At 41.0% G+C, this 21,846-nt stretch overlaps 2 protein-coding genes across 2 annotated transcripts; one reads left to right on the top strand and one right to left on the bottom strand.

Moving 5' to 3' along the window:
• The first annotated feature begins 16 nt into the window (after positions 1–16).
• Positions 17–6,872, top strand: csdc2b (cold shock domain containing C2, RNA binding b). Its single transcript, XM_044100658.1, has 4 exons — positions 17–497; positions 3,181–3,490; positions 4,625–4,747; positions 6,417–6,872. The coding sequence occupies exons 2-4, from the start codon at positions 3,309–3,311 to the stop codon at positions 6,577–6,579; spliced, it is 468 nt and encodes a 155-aa protein (XP_043956593.1). The 5' UTR covers positions 17–497; positions 3,181–3,308; the 3' UTR covers positions 6,580–6,872.
• Positions 6,873–9,280: 2,408 nt separating this feature from the next.
• LOC122822186 (phosphomannomutase 1) lies at positions 9,281–21,067 on the bottom strand. The gene is made up of 8 exons (XM_044100655.1): positions 20,650–21,067; positions 19,916–20,033; positions 16,450–16,526; positions 16,211–16,302; positions 15,991–16,090; positions 15,141–15,216; positions 12,600–12,715; positions 9,281–10,476 (listed from the first exon to the last, which is right to left on the bottom strand). The coding sequence occupies exons 1-8, from the start codon at positions 20,731–20,733 to the stop codon at positions 10,279–10,281; spliced, it is 861 nt and encodes a 286-aa protein (XP_043956590.1). The 5' UTR covers positions 20,734–21,067; the 3' UTR covers positions 9,281–10,278.
• Positions 21,068–21,846: the final 779 nt, after the last annotated feature.

Raw genomic sequence — 21,846 nt, 5'->3', positions numbered from 1 at the left:
CAAGCTGGGAAAGTTGATCAAATTCCCCGATTTGCTCGTTCTCGTTTTCTGAGGAAACATGTCAGATCATTGTCAACCATCTCCGCGCTTTCCCTGCGGAATCCAGCAGGAATGCGTGACCTCATCGCTCAACATGCAGCAGCTGGCTGACTGCAGACTTAATTAAACCGTGTTCATGTGTGACAGCCTGCTCCAGACTGCCGCAAAGTTGGCTGCTCCCTCTGCGGATGCAGGTCAGGCGGGGAGGATGAGGAGGACCAGGAGGAGGAAGGTAGACGACCAAAGTCACTTTCACGCACAAGTCGCATCACGCCATCGGAATCTCCTGCGGCTGCGCAGACCCTCCGCAGTCAACACCAGCGCCACGCCAGGGTTTTCCGGACGATCTGCGCGGATTTGCGCGACTTATTTATTTAATTTGCCCCTTATATAATCCGCATCGAGCCAAAACACTCAGAGAGAGAGAAGCGATCGGATCCTCTTCTGGCACCCATGCCGTAAGTAGCTAAGTGTGTGTATGTTTGTTTGTTTATTTATTTATTCATTCTAGGGTGTGTGTGTGTGTGTGTATGAAGCGGAGAAGGTCTGGGTTGCTTTGTTTGTTTGTTTTTTTTTTTTCTCCAAATCAGAACAATGATGGTTGTTCTGATTTGGAGAATAAACTCTATTTATACAGATGTGTTTTATATGTGACCGATTCATCCGCCTCACGCCGACAGCAGCGACCCTTCACCCTGCTTTTGTCTGACTTTTCTATTGTCTGGTTGTCGCTCCGGTGAACCTCTCACTGCTTTTCACCCCGATTCAGAGAAACTGAGATCTGAGGGCGAGTCTGTCTGTCTGTCTGTCTGTCTGTCTGTCTGTCTGTCTGTTGAAAGTGCAAATGAGTGCAGCTACGGTGGAAAAATGTCCCCAAGCCTTTTCTTTTTTTATATTCTTCAAATGCCCATATGTCATGAATTTTACTGAGGGCAAGGAAAATATTTTATTTATTCGATTTTTTTAATCATTTGAGTAATTAATTTCGGTAACTGTATTTATATCGCAAGAGTAGAGCGCTGTAGTAATCCTCGTGATGCAGTCCTGCAGGAATAGTAAGCCATATGCACTCTGTCATATGGAAATAGGTCTCTGACGTCACGAACGCCCCACTCTGCAGCTGTTCTGACGTCACGCCGCCTGCCGGCGTCATCGCAGAAAGACAGAAAGCGGGGCGGACGTAAGATAAGCGCAACACGTCAGCTGCTTGTCCTCCAGACTGCCATTACGGGGTGAAATGACCGGCTATGGATGTTGAGAAATCCGTAATAATGGAGTCATGAGCGGCGTTTGGAGGAACTGCGACGTGACGTAGAGAGCTGCAGCTGTAGATTATTATAGTAATCGATTATTCTGTTGATCGTCCTGGTGATTGATCGAGAAAAGAATTGCACATGCTGCTGATTAAAAAAATTGCAAATAAATAAAATGATGAAAACAAGCAAATAATTCAATTCCTATTTTAAATGAGAAGATAAACATTTGTTGTCTAAACTACTAGAATATATCATGCCTTTAGTGCATTTGTGATTATTTGTAGAATATCTGATTAATTTTATTTATTTTTTATTTTTTGCATTAACCAATTAATGCTCTTATTAGCTAAAGATAGTTAATAAGAGCATTTGCATTTTTACATTTGAACCAGGTGAAGCGGAAACTATGTCAAGAAGTTCTGTTTAAACATATTTACAGAAGTTTATGTTTATATATATATTATCTTAAATGCAGATGTACATATTTTTGTACAGCTTTTGCTTAGTTAGTGCACTGAATATGTAGTTCTTCCAATAAATAATTCAGATAAATTAATCAAATACTAAATTACTTGATAATTATTTCAATAATTGATTAATCACAATTAATCATAATAATCCTTTCAGCACTCGTGTGGGAGGATTTGACCAGTCAGTTTCTGATAGGTGGATAATGTTCCCAATATGGAGCTGACACACACACACACACACACACACAGACGCACACACAGTGTGATCAGCAAAGACTGACAAAGTCTCTATAACTGATGTTAGGAAAAAAAAAGTATTTTCTTTCCTACCCAAGCTTGAACATGTGGCATTTATTGAAGAGACCTTTTGGTCTAACTGTGTCATGATGGTGAGATTTTTAGTGACAGGGGTTTGGTGTGGAACTAAGGGCCCAATGTTAGGTACGTTGGGGGCGGATGTGATGCTGTGGGCGTGGTTTTCTTGAACTGTTTTAATCATCAGGTGATTTTATATAAGAATCTTGTCGACTCTTCTTCCATGAAGTGTTGCCTTACAGTTTTTACTGATAATGAAAGAACTCAGAAAAATAGATGTTTGATCATTTTCTTACTTGTTTGTTGAATAAACAGGGTTCTTTAGTTACAGACTTTCCTCCATTCTTACCTTTACCGTCACATCTAACCGTGAAGGAAGAGATATATATGTGTGTGTGTGTGTGTGTGTTAGCTTTCTGCTCTTGCTCTTGGTGGACCCCTGGTGGTGTGGTGGTCCTACACTGCAAAAACACAGTGTAGGACCACCAAGTATTTTTGGTCTAGTTTCTAGTGCAGATTTCATAGTACACTTAATATAAGACAAACTAACTTAAAATTAACTTTTCAGCAAGACACCGAGGCTCGTTTCAATTCTTTGATATTGATGAAAAAGTACTTGTACCACTGCCAGATAAATTAACTTATAACAAGTGGAAAATATCTTGTTATAAGTGAAATAATCTGCCAGTGGAAATCATTTAATTACATTTAATAGGTTAATCTCTTCCGGCTGTTGGCTGTCACTGTTTGGAAAATATAAGATGTCAAACTTGCTAACTTGTTTACTATAAATTTACTGTTTATCAGCTGATGTTATTTACAAATAGTTAAAAAAAGGGCACACTTAAATACCACTCTGCATTTTAAAATACAAACATCTGCAAGGTTAAAACCAATAGCCATAATAAAGTATAGTTGTAAGCAAACGATAGTCGTTTTGTGACACACTTAGGATGATAAAGCATCTGCTGTTGACATGTTGGTTGGAAGCTACAGGGGGCCCAAATGAAAATCTGCTCTCGGCCCCAAAAAGGCTTGGATCGGCCCTGCAGGACAGCCCCTTAATGTCTTTTCTGTTTGGTCTTTCCTCCTCCTGACAGTAAGTCTTGCTGACGGAGCTCAATCGGCGGCGCTGACCCACGGCGAGGTGGGCGTGTCACGCAGAGAGGACAGACCAGGGTGACCACATCGTCTTCCTCAACCCTTCCTCCACTCATCTCGTCTGACAATGGCAGACCCCAGCATCACGTCTCCCTCCGGAACGCCCCTGCGCTCCCCCAACGCCCCGCTCACCCTCTCCTTCCCGTTCCCGCGGGAGGGCAGCAGGGCGTGGCCGGAAGGGAGGGAACCCCCGCTTCCCCGCGACCTGCCCAGCCCGCTGCCGACCAAACGAAACCGCACCTACTCAGCGTACGTAAGAGAAGCAGAAGCTTTTCCTCCTTCATGTAGTTTACTAACAAATCCTCCCACCCCCCAAAAAAGGTGCTAACGCTGTAGGTTAGCTTAAGGCAAAAGTAGCGTTAGCTGTATCTTGACTCTCTCTTTAGTTGTCTAGACTGCATCAGACCAAATGGCGGCAATCTTTGTAATAAAACAAAAAATCTGCTTATTTATCTATTTTATTTGGAGGTGAAAATGTTTGGGACAAAAGTTATTAATCAGGAAGATTTTCTATTAAATAGAGCTTTGTAAAAAACCTTTATTTCACTGTGCTGCTCCTACATTTTACAATACTAGCAGGAGCCGACCTGTCTGTGGTTGAGCAACTCTTTTCCTCCATTGAGGCCCAGTGTTCCAGTAACTTTCACTGCAGGTTAAAGGTCACTATTTATTTGTTATTTTTTTCCCCCTGGTTTACCCTTCAGGAAAGCAAAACTTTGGACTTTCACTGATTTAGAAGGGGTTTCCCTCCATTGTTATCATTACGTCTGGCAATGAGAATAGATGGGATGGCTGTGTTGACAGAACAGGAAACCTGTTGGAGGAAAAACACATTGGGTCCGGCACCTGGGTCAGACTTTGGGACGGGCTTGTGGTTGTGGGCTACTGCCAGTTTTTAAGGGGTGATCCAAAATTTTTTCTTCCCTTTCCGTCCCTGCTGAGCCCGGTGGTTAGGCGCTCAGCAGTGATCCATTCGTGGTTTTGAGTAAAAAAAAATGCTTAAAGTTGACAGGAAATTTGAAAATATCTCTTGATAATTATGTGTTACTGGAAGATTAATTTCTGAAAACCAACTATAAAGTAAAAAATGTAACCCTCCTCTTAAAAAATGTCAACATTAAAAGAAAAACGTAAATAAATAAGCAACGCTAAGCCTGGTGGGGGCACAAGTAAAGCCTGGTGGCCCGCCAGGCTTATAATACACTGGAAGGAAAACCCAGAGATAAATGTCCTTTTAATCTGTCATGTAAAGGGAGAAACTGATTTCTGTTGTGCGCTGTGAAGCTCTGTTGTTGAATCTTTTTCAATAATACCGAAAAAATAACTTATCCCAACTAATTTTATGCTCCTCTCTGTGATTTAATGTCATCCTTTTGTCCGCAGTACGGTCCGCGCTCACTCAGGTCCAGTTTTCAAGGGCACTTGCAAGAACTTTTCCAGATCACAAGGCCACGGCTTCATCCAGCCGTTGCACGGCGGAGAAGACATCTTTGTTCACATCTCAGAGTAAGTCGGAAACGGCGGCGGACGGCAAGCAGACGCGCTGCGTTAGCTCAACTGCAGGTACAGCCCCACCTGCAGCGCCAGCTCTGGAAATAGCCTTTCTCTTTATGCCAGGAAGAGCATTTAATGTTAGAACAGGCAGAGCAAATTCTGTACACGCTGCACTCTGTCATCTCGCGTTCCTAAAATCACTGAGTTGCTCATTTTTGCTGAGTCAAAGCATCTTATTTTAAGGGCTAAAGCTGATTTGCTTCTGTAATTTTAGCAAACAGTATTCTGTAAGAACGTGTGGTGAAAAGCTGGATCTGGATCTGGAAATGACATCACACCCAAATGATTAAACAGCTACTGTTGGCTGAAACCTAAAGCCAAAACGAGCTTCTTGCCATTTTACGTGTTTAACTCTAAAAGAAGATGTTTCCAAACTTATGATTTTGTAAGTTCATGAGCGCAGCATCCGTAAACTTTCACTACGTTTTGCGTGGGGCGAGTACTTCCGGGTCCAGAGGGATTTCTAGTTTTTATTACTAAGACTTGGAAAAAAATTAAATAAATCCAGATGTCTAATTGGAAATGTTTGAACCCTTAAAGATTGGTTTGATTTGCCTCAGAAGTTGGAACATGGATTTGAGAACGACGTCACATTTGAGTTTTAGTGCGGAGCTGCAAAAGCGGTGAGATAATTGTTAGCCACAACAACGGTTTCCTCTTCATCTCATGCATCTAGACAAGATGTTACAGTCGAGATGTTTACATGGCTATGTCTGCTGCTGGCTAAATGAGATAGAAACCACCAGAAGTTAAAAATAAAAAAAGGTAAATTCCCTTTAATAGAATTCCACACATGAGATTGTTGTGTTGGAAATTGAGCAAAAGCAGCTCAGCAATCTTGTTGAGATGAGGTGAGGTTATATTTATTTAAACAAGAAAGGAACGCTGCAAAAACACGTCTTACCAAGTATATATATTTTTTGTCTGGTATTTATAGTACATTTGACATAAGAGAAAGCTAACTTACAAGCAACTTTTCATCGAGATCTAAGAGCTTGTTAATTATTCCTTGATATTGAAAAAGTGCTAGTTCTTCTGGCAGATTATTTCACTATTAATGAGGGAAAAATGTCATATTATGAGTGAAATAATCTGACAGTAGAACTAGTACATTTTAAAATCAACACCAAGGGATTATTGTCTCAAATCAAGATCCTAGATACTGCAGAAAAAATTACATATAAGTTAGTTTTGTCTTATTTTGAGTGTACTGCGATATTTGCATTAAAACTAGATAAGAAAAAAAAAACTTGGTAAAATTCTGTGTTTTTGCAGCGTATACCCATGCAAAGGGATTTAGCAGTATTAAGACGGTACAACGGGTTTTTATTGAGCTTAAAAATAAAAACATCACAGATGCAAATTAAGTGTTGTTTTCCCGATGTTTATAGGTGCAGCAGTCGGAGACCTTTGACCTCTCAGCTAAAAAATGTGCACTTCAGGAGCTTTTCTACTTGATTTTCTGGACTTGGAGCTAAAAAAAAATAAATAAATCAGACTTCCCAGTTCAAATCTCACGCATTTTAATTAGTTCAGAAATAAACAAACGCAGTGTTTTACGCTCTAGAAGTGCGTTTTAAAGGAAAGCGGCCTGCCCCGCTTCTGTTTGTCTGCCTTGCAGCATCGAGGGCGAGTACGTCCCCGTCGAGGGAGACGAGGTCACGTACAAGGTGTGCCGGGTTCCCCCTAAGAACATTAAGGTGCAGGCGGTGGAGGTGAAGATCATCCACCTCAACCCGGGGACCAAACACGAGACCTGGTCCGGACAGATCATCAGCTCGTAGTCGCCGGGATCCGCCGCCGCCAGAGGACGGGCGGCGCTCCGGCTCGTACGGCGGGCGGTGCTCCTGGACTCTCTGCTTCGTTTCAAAACAACAACAACAACAACAACAACAACAAAACCAACAACCTCTTTTAGAAATATATGTTGCTCTACTCTGTGTCAGTCAGAGCTGGTATGAAATCGTTACTGACAGAGCTGATGGATTCTGTTGAAGCTACTCCAACGAATCCTCTTTGTGTAATTTATGTTTGAATTGAAGCGGGGACCATAAATTAATCACACCTACAAGTGGGAGGAGGGTTTTGTTTGTTTTTGTGATAGTTTGTTCACAGTTGGTGTAAAAAAAGAAAAAGAAATACTGGGAACAACATTAATCATGTCTGTGGTACAGACTGCAGTGTGTGTGTGTGTGTGTGTGAAGGGATGGTGTGTTTTCAGTTTTACTTCCCCTCTTTGCAGCTGTTTCTTACTGTACTGCATCAAAGTTTCCAGGCTCACATGTTTGCTGCAAGGGTTTTGTCGTGGAACTTATCCCACCCAGTCTGCGCTGTCACTACGTCAAATGTACAAATTTAAAATGGATTTTTTAAACTCGGACAACAGCTGACGCAAAAGGAAGTGATGGCAGCGTTCAGGAATAAGATGGGTTAGTCCTGGATCACCAGCGAAGCTGTGAGGACTTTCCACATCTCCTCACATGATGGGATGTTTCATGTCTGCTTCCTGGTTTCACATCATCATTACAAAAAAAGCCCCAACAAAATATCATGTGACAGTCGCAGGAAGGGTCATTTGACCTTGAGCAGACAAACTACTGACTTTTTATAAACGGTTCAAAAACATTTCCAAGTCAGTGGTGGTTCCTTTATATGCATATGAATCTGAAATTGGGTTAAGGACAGTAAAAAAAACAAGATGTTAAAGGAGAAGACATTTTTAGCTATATTTTTGAGGAGAAAAATGAAAAGTCCTTTTTGAAAATAAAGTAAAGGGTTTTTTTTTTTAATTTTCAAGGAATCCCAGATCAGTGAGGACTAATCCAGCTCAAGGTTGAGCTAAATATTTTCGATTTTGAGCAAGTTGTCAAAACTTGTTATAATTGTCCTTTAGTTTAGTGCAGAATGGGAATCTGCTAGTCATTGTAATGTTTTTCTTTTACATTTCACAACACAAAGGAATGTTGTGGGACAACCAAGTAAGCAACAGAAAACTATTTAGCATCAGAAATGTTAATATTTTAATAAAAAAAAATTTTTGAGTACCTGGGCTGCCCCCTGACGGAGTGGCGCCAAGGGCAGAGAGCCATATCGTCCATATAAAAAGCCGCCGCTAGTTCAAATAGATAGAAACTGCACTCATTTCCATATAAGCGAATTTACTTAATCGTTCTCTCTGTGTGGATATTCGCTCATTTGTGTGTGAATTAGTATATTTTCCCGTCAGATTATGACACGCTTTGCATTTTGCTGAGTACGAAAGCTACTCGAGCTGCCACTTTGGATCAGATAATATCACAGCTGTGGTTTCTACTGCCAGTGAGTGAAAATCTTCTGTTTGGGGAAACATGGTGTCCTGTTCACCGTATCATGTGTTAGAGGAACTCCGCGCATCGTAGCTACTACCCAGGTTAAATGGGACGCCGCACCTCATTTTCTACTGCAAGTTTCCCGCCGTCACGTGTGTCCGTGTCATTGCCTGAACAGGTGCTTTTATCACTTCAACTGAGCCTTGGAAAAAAAAAAAAAACATTAAAGTGTGATTTATGATTTGAACGGAAGGTGTGCTTATTCGGAGTCTGATCAAATTCATGTGTGGTCCACCAGAGCTGCTGATGCAGTGTTGTCTTTAACTCTATCTACAACTCAAAGTAAGAATTAAATGTTTAAGAAAGCATGAAAATAGCGACATTAATCGAAATATGTAAGCGACAAGAATGTTCCTTGTTTTCAATTGTGAGAATCTGAACTAAAACAGGAGCAATAAAGCATGAAGATGAGCTATAGCTACGAGCAAACCCTTTAAAAAGTTAATAGAGGGAAAAGGTGACATCTAGTGGTCAGAAGCTGAATTACATGGTTGCTCTGGCCAGCGAAATAAAGGAGAAAACATCCTGAAAATACAAAAAATAAACACCAAAAGGCAGCAAAATTTTAAAAATAGATTTATTACGTTATATAGTTTGCTTTTCTTGACGAGTGGTGGAAAAACCAACATGCTCGATCTTCCAGTTACTTCCACAGAAACGTTAAAAAGCGACTGTCAGCTTTGCATTTCAAGTCCACTGTAGCCCTTCAGCTTGAAGGAGTGTATATGGTCAGATTTTTATTTCTTTATTTTTATGAGGGTTTGTTTGTTCCCAAACCATAAAACATTTGGTATATACATTCAAAATACAGTTAAAATAACTTAAAACAGTGGTGGAAAACGAGCATACATTTCATAAAATGTCCTCAAGCTCAGAAATTTGGAAACCTTAATGCGACGGACATTTTATCTGCAGCAAGGTGAACCAATCAGAAAACATCTTGCAAGCCACAGAAGCTCAGTTCACTGGTTGAGATGATTTCCCACTTTCATTTCTTAACATCCAGACTGTGCAAAAGTCATCAACACTGCTTATGTCACCAGATAATTCCCAGTCAAGAGTTTCTTAATGTTTTCAAATGGTCTTAAACCAAATTTGTTTTAGCGTCTTTCAGCATTTTTGTTTTGTTTTGTTTTTCAAATCTGGTTATTCAGGCGAATGTATGCAAACATGGCACAGAAATTTTGGCTTGATATACAAATGTGTCTTTGGAATGTTTTCAACCTTCAGCTTTCTTACTGAATGACTCAAAACCGTCAGAAAGATTAAAATAAAACCGGGACTCTATGATGAAACATGCAGCAGAGATACATAAGGACTTACTGAATACATTTTGGACGGTATTTTAAAAGGTGAAAGTTGAGAGGGGGTTCTGTTGAGAGATTATGAGCAGTAATCATCTTACATGCTGTAGATAGCGCCTAAAATGTGTTTTGCTAACATCTAGTCAAACTTGAATAACTTTGGATGGCCATTGAAATCAAATTAACACATCAATATGTAAAAAAATTACATTTCGTATGTTAAGATATTGACTGCTCACAACCACTCAGCGGAACTCTGATTAAAGAAAATTTGAATCTTCCCTTTTAAATCTGCTGATTGTTCCATTAAGTGCATTTAAAGGAGTTCATTATTCACTTCAGGACACTTGAGAAGTTGATGTCAATATTTGACAGCAGCTAGTTAAACGGTTAACACATTAAAACGGATCCAGTTTAAAAATTAAAGCACCTGGAATGTCGTGTCCCTTTGGTACATCCTACACTTTAAACGTAGAGAGATCCTTGTTTTCAAGAAGTTAGTCACCAAAAACCAAAGAGAAATCATGCTGTTGTCTGAGTCTCCTCCGTCCCGCTTCCTAACTGCGGTGAGTTTGTCAATAACTAGTAAAAGGATCCTCTCATTAGTGCAAAAATATCACTTCACACCCAAAGTCATCTGGAAGATAAATATCCTCGTCCATTTCAAGGTCACATGTTTCTCATCACAGCAGTCAAACTTAGTTTTTGGCACAGTACTTAAAGCGACAACGCTCACTTCAACATCTGCTGCCTTTCATCCATATATTAAACTAACACTATTAACAGGGAGTGCTGAGAGGCGGCGTTCCACTCAGCACTTCATTAAAAGCCTGCGCTCGATGTTCCTGCTGCCGTCCAGTTCGGAGGGGTTTTTGGCCGAAGGTATGGCGATGAGGCGCGGCGGCGAGTCGAAGAAAAGTTCGCGGCAGAGCCGAGCCGTGTGCTCGGGCGAGTAGACGGTGAAGCCGATCGTCCTCGGGTCGTTGAAGATTTCGTAGTCGTTTCCTCCCTGGCGACAGGAGCAGCGTCATCATAATCATATCACAGCTGAGCTCATGTGGTTGGGTTTCCTTCTCATGACTCAAACCAACCACCAGGCCAGACATCCATGAACAAATGAAGGCCTTATTCTCCGAGTCTGAGGTTTTTACCCCTCGGCATGTTCATCCTCTCATAAGATCCCAGTGACAAAGAGAAGCTATTTGTTTACATGGCTCTCGAAATGTTTTTTTGTTTATTTTGTTTTTCCCCACCAGGGGGTCCTTTTTGTGGGCTCTAGTGTCCCTTTTACAACAGTGGGCTGACAGGAAAGGGGGAAGGAGAGGGGGGAAGACATGCAGCAAATGTCGTCGAACACGCGACGGCCGCGTCGAGGACTGAAGGCCTCCAAACGTGGGGCGCGCTACCCTCTACGCCACAGGATCACGCCCCAAGTTCTCGAAATGTTTGAGTTATTCTTAAAGGGGCAGTGTTATGTAAATTTTACTTCTTTTGAGCTTTACGTCACATTCCCTGCAGTGTTTCCTCGATTCCTTCATGCCTGTTTGAGAAATCCTTTCAATCTCCATGGCAACCGTTCAGCTGTACAAAACGCCTGCAGGGACCTAGAGCCGCTTTCAAAACGCAGCTCCTCCCCGGAGCTGCAGTTTCTAAACTTCCTCCTCACAGAGCAGCGCTCTTTTCCATGCAGTTCCTTCAGACTAGCCAGCAGCGATTAGCAAACGCCTGGTGGAGCAGCTCATCAGCTGAGCTCATTATAGCAGCTTCTTCTCTGTGCAATGGCTAAAAACATTAAAGGGTTAACAGAGGACTGATCTCGTAATGACTTCCTGTAGGTGGAGTTTCAGAAAGAGCAGGAGTTTCTTAAAGAGACAGAGACCCAATTTCCAGGCGTTAAATTACAGAGTCAAATTTATTTTAAGCCATGTTTGATAAATGCAGCATTTTTATAAAAATGGAAAATACATGTATGTGCTTCTTTTGTTTATCTATCAGACTAAATCCTGGTGAAATGGGTAACGTGACAAAAAGTGAATAACTTTGCTATTTTTTTCTTCCCATTTGTTGGAATAACACCAGCAGGAATGTAACCCACGACCCCTGAGGAGTCATTGAGGTCAGATTGCTCAAATGCTGCTGCATTCTTCCAGAAGTCTGACATGAATGAGCCTTCAGCTAAACCCAAGAGCTGCTTTAGGTGACGGCGGGACTCCCTCGTCCGCAGGCTGCCTTCTGTCTGCAAAACCAAATTTTGCAGTGGTTTGCAAAACCTGTGCTTTGAAAGTTGTTTCAAAGTTTGACAAGTTTGAAAAACACTTACCCTTGCCTTCTGTCTGTGATTGGCTGCTTCCCCCACTAAGCTGTGCATCTGCGTTACGCTTAGTCAGATTTCTCATGTCCACACTGTGAAAAATCTGTATTATTGGCCGGAGTGACGTGTTCTTGTTGGTTTAATCTGACTTTCCCCCAAACATTTTAAGTGCTTTTCACCTTTGACAATGATGGAAAAAGAAACTGTTTGCTGCTGCAGTGCCGTGTGACCGGCTCTGCGCTCGTATATTCAGCCGTCCTGGGAGTGGTGCGCAGAGAGCGGCTGAAACGCCGCTCATAAATTTTATGATGTTCAAACCAGAGCAATATGTTCGCCTGGCAGAGGAGCAGTTTCTTCTTCCTTTAAGTTTCGTTTGCACACAAGAGAGAGGAGACGTGCTAATGTTAGACGGGCAGTTCAGCAACCTTCCTGGGATTTTATTTATCGGTTCAAGTTTGTCTCTAGAAGCAAATGATTAACCGACGCATGTTTTATGTTGCGAGTTGTTACGGCATTGCAGCTTCCTGAACCATGTTAATTGGTGTAAAGGTGGTTTTTGGAGCAACAACTGAAGAAACGGAGGAGACTGTCGAGTATTAAACATCATCACCAAGGAACCTGGTCTGCTGTGAATTTGTAACGCAGGTGAAACGCTAACATCACTCACGGGGATCAGTGAGGGAAAGGAGGAAAGTTTGGACCAAAACTAGGAGAATTTCAAGCGGTTTCAGATGAGTGACAGAGGATTACTCCTTTTGTTTTGCCCTCCTGCTGGTTATAAACGCCGACGTTTTGTGTTGAGGTAAAGGAAATGGTCTTACGTCTGAGGTTTCGTTGCCAAAGAAGTAGATGGCGTCCAGGCCTTCGTTCTCCAGCAGGTCTAAGCACAGCCGCTTGTCCCAGCCCTCTGGGAAAACATCGAAGCTGATGAGCCCACCTGAAACGGGACGAGCATCGACACACCGGTCAGCATGTCAATGGCTCCAGGCCAATTCACACCCAAAATTCATATGGAAATATTGGTGCCAATTGAGTTTCTTACCCACGTCCTTAAACTGCTGCATATGAATCTATTTGTAGTTAAATATGTTTAATAAGAGCAAAACTCTATAAATGATCAATTGAATCCTAAAATACTTTCTGAAACCTTTCATATTAAACTGTTTCAATTGGTTCTGATCCCAGATTGGTCCAATTGGACGATTTTGACCCCATAACTCTAAGCAACCTCCTGCTGGTAGATATTATGTATTGGACTCATTTAACAGTATTTCATTTCAGTGGGTTGTGAATTGAAACTTGTTATGAATTAACGGGTAGTAAAATAAGAATAAAGGCTGAAATTAGTTGTCATAAGACGTTTTATGACAACTATTACAGTCATAAAACTAGAAATGGTCGAGCAGCAGCTCCACAGGATTAGACAAAAAGGGAAAACAATGTTTGAACTTCCATTAATCTACAAGTGCATTTGCATAATGTATTTTAATATACAATTAGGCCAAAGTTATTCATAACTGTTAGATCTAGTTTTAAAATAGTTTTCAATCAACTAGGACTGCAAACTGACCAGATTTTGTTTCCAGTTTCCACTGATGCTTCAGCTTTGCCTGCTGGTCAAAGTAAAACTTTCAACTTTAACGTTAAATCAATGAATACCTTTTTGACTCAACTGCTGTACTGCTGATTTTATTTATTTATTTATTTATTCATTACCCGAGTTTCTCCTCTGTGCGTCTGGTGTGAATGCTTTCTAGCACGGTGGCAAAACCTCAAACTGCTGCTGTGCAAGTTACTCAACAGGCTGTTGCTAGGTAACCAAAGAGTGAGTGAGTTGCTAGGTAACCATAGAGTGAATGAGTTAGTTGATGCCACCACCCTTGATTAGCTGGTTGAGCAGAAAAAGCCTTTCCTCTGCCTACATCTCCCAGAATGCCGTGCGGTTCTGGATTGGAGTTCACTGACTTTTCCATATATCGAATAATGTATTTATTGATATTAATCAAGTGGTGATCACCATAGATACTGCTATTGATTTATACTGCAGCCCTACTTTCAAGAGTTAAATTTATTCAAAATATTCCTGACATGGAAAAATGGAATCGTCGCTTTAATCACATCCAGTTTACCAACCAGTCAATAATTTAACAGACGAAAATAAAACTTCAACTTTTGCAAAACACCACTGGGTTATGATTTTTTTTGTTTTGTTTTGTTTTGTTTTCACCAAGACTGCAGAACATTTCCTGTAATTAGAGCCATTATATAAAACCAGACTGCAGAGTGAAAAAAGCTGAAATGATCCGTCTCTGCTGACCCCCGGCGCTGTGAGACGAGGGCAGAGTGGAAACAAAACAGAGAGAAATCTTGACGGCCTTCGGCACACATTCTTCTCTCCAACCTAAGCCACGTTTCCCCGTCTCGCCTCCAGGAATCGGCCAATCGGGAGGCTCTGTCCTCACACACCCTCATCACGGCTCTGTCACAAACACCTTCACGCCCAAAAGATAAGCAACTCAGAGCTCCAGACCCGCCTTTTACTTTGCGCCTGCATGTTTTAAAAAGCCCAGATTGTTGGCTGAGCTGAATTATTTAATACAGAATCCTTCCAGAGGAGGAAGGCGATACCTGGACACACTGATTAGCTCTTCGGTCTCGGTGCAGACTGGGCAGCGTCGGGTTGTGCAACACCTGCAGCTCCTATCAGCTGATGAGATAAATAAACCTTCCGGACCCGCCGAGGCGTTTTCACCGCGTTAGAGTCAATATCGTAAAGATTTTGGGCTGCGGCTATTCCCCTCTGATTTCACCACGAAAGCCCCAACATTCAGCCGAGGCAGGCTTTCGAGGAAACCGAACGAGCCGGTTCTTGTTTGTGTGAAGTGAGAGCGGCCCAAACGCGTCATCAGCGGACCGGCGAGGCACGTAGGCAAACATCCAGTACCTTCTGCCGCGGTGTGTCGTCAACAGAGCGAGAAGGAACAGCGTGTGTGTGTAATAGTTAACCAGCACAAAGGTTCAGTATGACCCAAAGGTGGGCGGAGGGGGGGTGTTTTGTTTTTTTTTATCGATAGATAAGAAGCAACAAGCAGACGGAAATGCCGTAAAAGTGGTTTGGCACCGAGCCGAACCGTCATAAACAGATGCTGTTAAGTTTGTTTTTCTTCCTGACAGAGTGTCGCCAGAAACGAGATGTTCTCGCTGCTCATGATGCCGTTCTGTTTTCCCTTCCGCCCGCCGTTCTGCACGGATGCAGAGAGAGAGAGACAGAGAGAGAGAGAGAGACAGAGAGAGAGAGAGAAAGAAAGACAGACAGACAGACATACATACATACATACATCAATCACATCATATCACATCACCTTTGGTGAAGCGAAGCCCCTTTCCAGCAAACTCCTTTTTCAGGGCAGCGACGAATTTCTCCCGGATCTTCTCCCTCTGAGAAATAAGAAACAAACGGGTTAAAGACTTAGGAGCGAAAAAAAGACAGAAACGGTGGCTTGCTTTTGGTATTAACCCCCTTTACTCTGAGACCACTTAAACAACTTCAGAAATGACCTAATCAGTAAATATAATCCGATGTACTTGAAATAAAACAAAACTAACTTACAATAACTTTACAGCACAATATACCAGTTTAATAATTCATAAACATTGATGAAAGTGAAGTGAAGTTAAAAAGCTGCCAGTGGATTAAAACATTTTCCGGTTTCAGGCTCAATTTAATTGTCTTTAGTAGAGAGTAATTTATTTCAGTAGGAATCCATATTTGTTGTAATTAATTGCATCATTAACCTAATTAGTGACGAGTTGTTCCTCTAGTTTTTATTTTCCACGTAGCTAAAATACACATCAAAAACATGTCAAACCAATTTAAATGGAGCTGCATCTTCTCTTTCTGAAAATAGAGAAAGATTACAGAATATAAACGTGGTGACGTAGCTGAACGGCTAAACTTCTCCTCTGCTGACGTTTACTGTGTTTATTTGGCCAGACTGTCAACCCTCAGTGTTCAATCTGTTGGATTGTGTTGACGGGTCAATGTTTGACCTTTCTTTGTCTGTTTAACCAGATCACGTCTTAGAAAGAGAGACAAAAAGTTTGCTTTGCTCCATCCTATCTGCCCTCAGATTGAATCCTTCTCTTCCTGCGCACAGTAGTGGTGATTTTATAACTTTATGATACGGACTTTTCCAGGTAGGCAGCATTTACCTTGTCTATTTCGGAAAATTCGATCCTCTCCTCCTGGGTGCAGCTGCGACCGATGGGCGAAATGTTAATCATCCCGTTCCTGAACTCAATAAAGGTTCCCCTGCGGGAAGAAAACGAAGTGTGATGCTTTCCATTTTGTTCCGGCTCTCAAAGGAAGGAAAACATTCATTTGAAATAAAGGAACCCGCTGAATGTTATCGGAAAGGTTTGCGTGACGAACCTTTTCTTCGGCAGCTTAATGAGCCCCATGTACCGCAGGCAGAAGTTAATCAGATCCTGCAGCAGCTCCTCTCCCAGATGGTTCTGGATCGCCTGCAGGAGCAAAAAACGCATTTAAATATGGCTTCAGAATAATCGTACCGGATGGAAATGACCTTTCTCGTTACAAAAAATTGCTTTCCAGCATAATAAACTGGGGATTTCAGGCTTTGTTCTCACAGAAGATATGAACTCTCTTACGTGCTTTGAGAAGAGTTTCCCGTCTTTATATTGAACCGTCCCGTTCTCAGCAAACACATAGTCAAACTTGTGAATCACTGAAAGAGAGAAAACACTCAAAATGAGGCTAAATGTGATCATCATAACTCAAAGGTTTTTTTTGTTTGTTTTTTTTAATTCAGAATAGTAAGAGCAGGAAAATAAAATAGCATTCGACGCTGTTGTTAGACTGGTTGCTGATCATACTGCATGCAAAAAAGGCTGGAAGAGTTTTGACCAGTCGAATCTCTAATCTAGTTACCAACGGTTTGATTTACTTTAAGAACCGATTAAATCGCTAAAACCTAAACAAACAAAAACAAAACTGAAATCAGATAGAAGATTCCTGCTCAATAGTAAATGCAAACAGACAGTTATTAATTCATCTGGTTAATAAAAAGTTAATAAAAACTTTAATTAACAAGGTGGGAAACAGTGTAGACAATAATAGTAAAAGTATAAAATCCCCTGGGAAACTTTCAGAACTACTTAAAGCCTGTTCCTGAGAATATAAGCAGTGGTATACTACTGGCACTGAGCGCAAAATATTTCGAGATTAAAACTTCAACTGAAAAATAGTCAGACAGAGTAAAGCAAAGAGGAACATGAGCTCTTGTTCCAAAGAGGAACAGGAGAGCTGGGTCAGCTCTTGGGTTGACCCAGCTCTGGTTCTCTTCAACCCAGAGAAACTTTCATCTTCTCCGGGTTGAAGAGGAAACGTCAAACAGCAAAGAAAATTTAACAGTAATACCAAAAAATGTCAGTTTTGCTGGCTTTGGACCAACACATTAGCAAGACACATTAGTGTTAGCCACTAAGACAACCTGTTCTCCAGGTAGAGCCTGCAAAACATCCAACCACCTCACTGTTTGCACTACATACACATGACTCTGGAGGCAACTGGGCATAAACAACAGCTGGAGACCAAAAACACTCAAAGGTGTAGAGCAGGTAAACTCTTGCACTGGTTATGTTAGCTTTTAGCATATCAAAATCAAATCAAATCAAATTTTATTTTTATAGCACATTTCAGCAGCAAGGCATTTCAAAGTGCTTTACATCAATCAAACACAGAAACACAATGCAACATAAAACAAGACATTAAGTCAAGTTCCAACAATAAATTTGTAATTGATTACGTTTCAAATACAACTCTAAACAAGTGGGTTTTTAGTTGAGATTTAAAGGAAGTCAGTATTTCAGCTGTTTTACAATTTTCTGGAAGTTTGTTCCAGATTTGTGGTGCATAGATGCTAAATGCTGTTTCTCCTTGTTTGGTTCTGGGGACGCAGAACCAGAACCAGAACCAGAACCAGAAGACCTGAGAAGTCTGGAAGGTTGATACAACAGCAGCCGATCTTTAATGTATTGTGGTGCTAAACCATTCAGTGATTTATAAACTAGCAACAGTATTTTAAAGTCTATTCTTTGAGCTACAGGCAGCCAGTGGAGAGACTTTAAAACTGGTGTTATGTGCTCTATCTTCCTGGTTTTAGTGAGAACACGAGCAGCAGCATTATGGATCAGCTGCAGCTGTTTGATTGATTTGCTGGCAGACCTGTGAAGACGCCGTTACAATAATCCATACAACTGAAGATAAACACATGGATAAGTTTCTCTAGGTCTGGCTGAGACATTAGTCTTTAATCCTAGAAATGTTCTTCAGGTGATAGAAGGCCGTCTTTGTAACTGTCTTTATGTGGCTCTGGAAGTTCAGGTCAGAGTCCATCACTACTCCCTGGTTTCGGGCCTGATCGCTGGTTTTTAGTTGTAATAACTGAAGCTGTGCACTGACCTAAATGCACTTAAATGCACCACTTTGGTCTTTTTTGTGGGTAGAGACAACATTATCTGCAACTGAGCGCCAAGAACAGCTTCACCTTTAACACACTTGGACGTGAAGCTGCATTGTGTTCTGACTTGGCACAATGCATCTGCATTGCAGCTGTCGGCTAATATTTACAGATAGACAAGCTATCAGCTGTCGGGTGCAGCTATGTGTTCCCTGCTCAGCGTGACGATGTGTTTTGGAAAAAGAGTCAGGAGTCACGAGTTGGGAAAGTGAGCCAAACCGAAGCATGTGGGGTCAGATGGACGACCGCATGAGGATTGACTGAAATGCGACTCTAAACTGTGGTTGGGTGTGTTGGTGCACTGCATTTCAGAATGGAGGCTAATGAATCAGACATGCTGGTCCTGCAAAGGATAGTGAGGGGAGCGGAAAGGTTGCTCATCAACATAAAAAAAGAAACACTTAGCGGTTCCAGTGTTCTGCCTCAAGCTGAACTGATGTGTAGATCACGGCGTTTTTATCACTTAAATGTTTGATCTTCCACACTGATCGGCTGATCTGTGTTGTTTGCAGAGACGAAGCGATTCCCAGTCTCTCTGATTGCCGATTTCAGCCGTCGAAAATCTAAACCGTCATGAAAATCCAGGACAACTCAAACAAAAACACTTTCGTTAACTAAATTGCTACATGTACGTCTGGGGTTGGGGGATTATATTGCACATTCCTATTAAGGAGCAACAATTGTTAAAATCTACAAAATTGTCTTTTTATGTGTGTCAAAAGGCTTTTTGAAGATCTCCAGTACATTTTAGCCGGATGCGTTTTCATCTCTGATTTCTAAATATACCTGCACCGTGTCAATTGTCTGCTTATTTTCAGTACAGACAGCTAAAATAATATATGAACAGTTAAAATTGTTTCTTCAAACTTGCTTATTTTTGCGTCATGTTATTCCTTTCTTTAATTATGTGTTGATATATTGACATATGCCCTTCATAGTTTTGCAGTTTTTATTTTATTGTTTCCATTTCCTGTTTGATGACATTGAGTGCTTTGAAAGACACTTTCAAATCAAATGTATTATTGTTGTTGTTATTACTACTATTATTGGAAGAAGCAATAAATAAAAGCTGCAATCATAAATTTTGCAATCTGTCCTCCACATAAAATATTTTGAGAATCTTGTTTGCTGAGTGCGTTGCTTTTTTTTGGACTTCAGACTATAATTACGGTGCGATATCAGTTATTACGAGGTAATTAATTTCTAATGGCTGAATGGAACTACTTTCAATAATAATATTATATAATAACACTGACAATGACATTTTTGACACATTTCAACAAAAACATTATAATCCTGGTGACCGTAACTCATTTGCCTGCAGTAATCGTGACACAAGATGTTCAAATCTTTAATAACAAATAGTACAAATAACCGTATGCTGTAAATAAATGGTAAAAAAGGAGAAAAAAGTATTTAACCTAATTGATTTATCCCTGTTTCCCTGGGTTTCAGGTCATTTTCTTTCACCGTTTCTCCTAACTTCTCTCCACAGACTGACTCCCAGTTTTACAAAGTTGCAGCAGGAGGCTCGAGTTGACGCACTGAAACCTACAAGAACAAAATGTGGCTGAAACAGGAAGCGGCCAGCTCACCGTCGTCTCCTTCCCCGAGCTGCTCGGCTATCTTCGGGTAGTCCGACCCTCCCACGATGCCGATCTTCACTTTCCTCCTCAGAGTCTGGAAGAACTCGTCCAGCTCCGGGTCGATTTTCTGCAGATTACAAGAAACGCGCACTGTGAGTGTTTTATTTTGTTTTCATTCGCCAACGACCTCTGTTTCCCGATAATAGATGTTCCTTTCGGAGAGAAAAATCTTGGTCATTAAAGTATCATTACTTCGTGATAACATGGCTGTAAAGGCTGGTCTCATGCGGTGACTGTTGGAGGTGTGAACCGTGCAGACACACAAACACACATTAAGTAGTTCGCTCTACAGATAAACCCCAACACAACAACCAGCACTTTATTAATACTAAATCTGCACACATGCATTCTTTTTCAATGGAAACCAAGAATGTAAACAGCAAGGCAAAGGAAGAGTCGAATAAACAAGAGTGGCATGAAGTGACAGCATCTACATTTTTGAGCAGCTCTACCCCGCTATGTTATCTCTGGTTTTACGGAGCATTAAAAATGTCCCCAGACTGTATGAATGAGGACGAGATGCCGTCAGGACACAGTGTGCTCTCCTCAGAGTGGGAGGCAAAGGATGCAGCCGGAGAGAGAGCAGCAGCAGGAGAGGAGGATGGAGCTGCTGCTGCTGGAAGAAGAAAGAAAAACAGACAAACACCAACAATAGGCTGCTTGTTGGATGGATGGCAGCTTACTTCTCTCGGTGGTGTCAGTGTGCCGTCCACGTCAAACAGACACAGGATGTTTCGCTGTGAGGAAAAGCCATTTAAAGTCTCCATTCCTGGGCGGCTCGCCTCGCTGTTTTCTCCTGTAAAGATGTGAGTTAAAAGTGGGAGGTTCGGTCTTGTGCTACTCGTATAATTTCACATGAAGGAGAAACTACATCCTGGTGTCCAGAAGTACTCTAAAGAAACAGAGTCAAACTGGGACTTTGAAGTAGATATTTGTCTTCCTGTCCGAGCTGGAAGCGGCTTCCCGGTCCGTCGGTTCTGGTTCGAGTCTGTTCGGCTCAGTGTGACAGCGAGGTGTCCACTTCTGCGTGCAGTACGTGCCTGTTTCCTCCGCTGCGCTGTACTACAGCGGAGCCCATTCAAGTCAGGCAGTGACGTAGAAAGTGGGCGGGGCAACAGGCGGCTGACCTTTCACCTGCAAAGATGAGTTCAAGTGAGATAGTAAACAAAGGAGAAATTATATTATATTATATTATATTATATTATATTATATTATATTATATTATATTATATTATATTATATTATATTATATTATATTATATTGTATTATATTATATTATATTATATTATATTATATTATATTATATTATATTATATTATATTATATTATATTATATTATATTATGATGTGCTATGTTATATTATTATTTCTTACATTGTAAATACAAAATGTAAGAAAGGCATTGTATATTTACAATGTAAAGATTTTCTCTTCTGACAGGCTTTAGATTGTAAAAATGTAACTTCAAGTTTATCCTTCCACAAAATGTTTCCCAAAAGCTGTTGTGGATCATCAAGGGATCTTTGGACAAATTTGAACCTGGGCTTTGGAGTTTATGTTTCAGTTTTCAGTCAGAAGAACAGAAAACTCTCTTTTTCTTTTTTTCTTTACTGTTGAGTCATAAACACTGACATTAACTGAAGCAAATTAAGAAATGGCTAATTTAGTTTCACGAAAGGTTCGGCACTGTCCCATGTTTTGTGCATAAAGACCCTCTGTGTATTTTGTTAGAGTTTCACAATGACCTTTTAAACTTTTACAAACTGATATGGATGCTGTCTTTATCTGTTCTTGAATTTCCTCAGAAATTCAAGAACAGATAAAGTGTATAAACAGGTATCATGTGTTGATACCCTCTGAGAGAGTTAGAATTATGTTT

This window comes from Gambusia affinis, linkage group LG19 (genome assembly GCF_019740435.1).
Source record: "Gambusia affinis linkage group LG19, SWU_Gaff_1.0, whole genome shotgun sequence".
Classification (NCBI taxonomy): domain Eukaryota; kingdom Metazoa; phylum Chordata; class Actinopteri; order Cyprinodontiformes; family Poeciliidae; genus Gambusia; species Gambusia affinis.
Note: the sequence above shows the minus strand (reverse complement) of the source record. Positions and strands in the feature narration are given on the sequence as shown.

Coding starts and splice junctions, on each gene's coding strand:
- csdc2b (XM_044100658.1), top strand. CDS start 3,309: ATGGCAGACCCCAGCATCACGTCTCCCTCCGGAACGCCCCTGCGCTCC. Junction 3,491..4,624: donor CGAAACCGCACCTACTCAGC/GTACGTAAGAGA, acceptor TTTTGTCCGCAG/TACGGTCCGCGCTCACTCAG. Junction 4,748..6,416: donor ATCTTTGTTCACATCTCAGA/GTAAGTCGGAAA, acceptor TCTGCCTTGCAG/CATCGAGGGCGAGTACGTCC.
- LOC122822186 (XM_044100655.1), bottom strand. CDS start 20,733: ATGGAGACTTTAAATGGCTTTTCCTCACAGCGAAACATCCTGTGTCTG. Junction 20,034..20,649: donor CACTGACACCACCGAGAGAA/GTAAGCTGCCAT, acceptor TGTAATCTGCAG/AAAATCGACCCGGAGCTGGA. Junction 10,477..12,599: donor TTGGCAACGAAACCTCAGAC/GTAAGACCATTT, acceptor TCCTGTCGCCAG/GGAGGAAACGACTACGAAAT.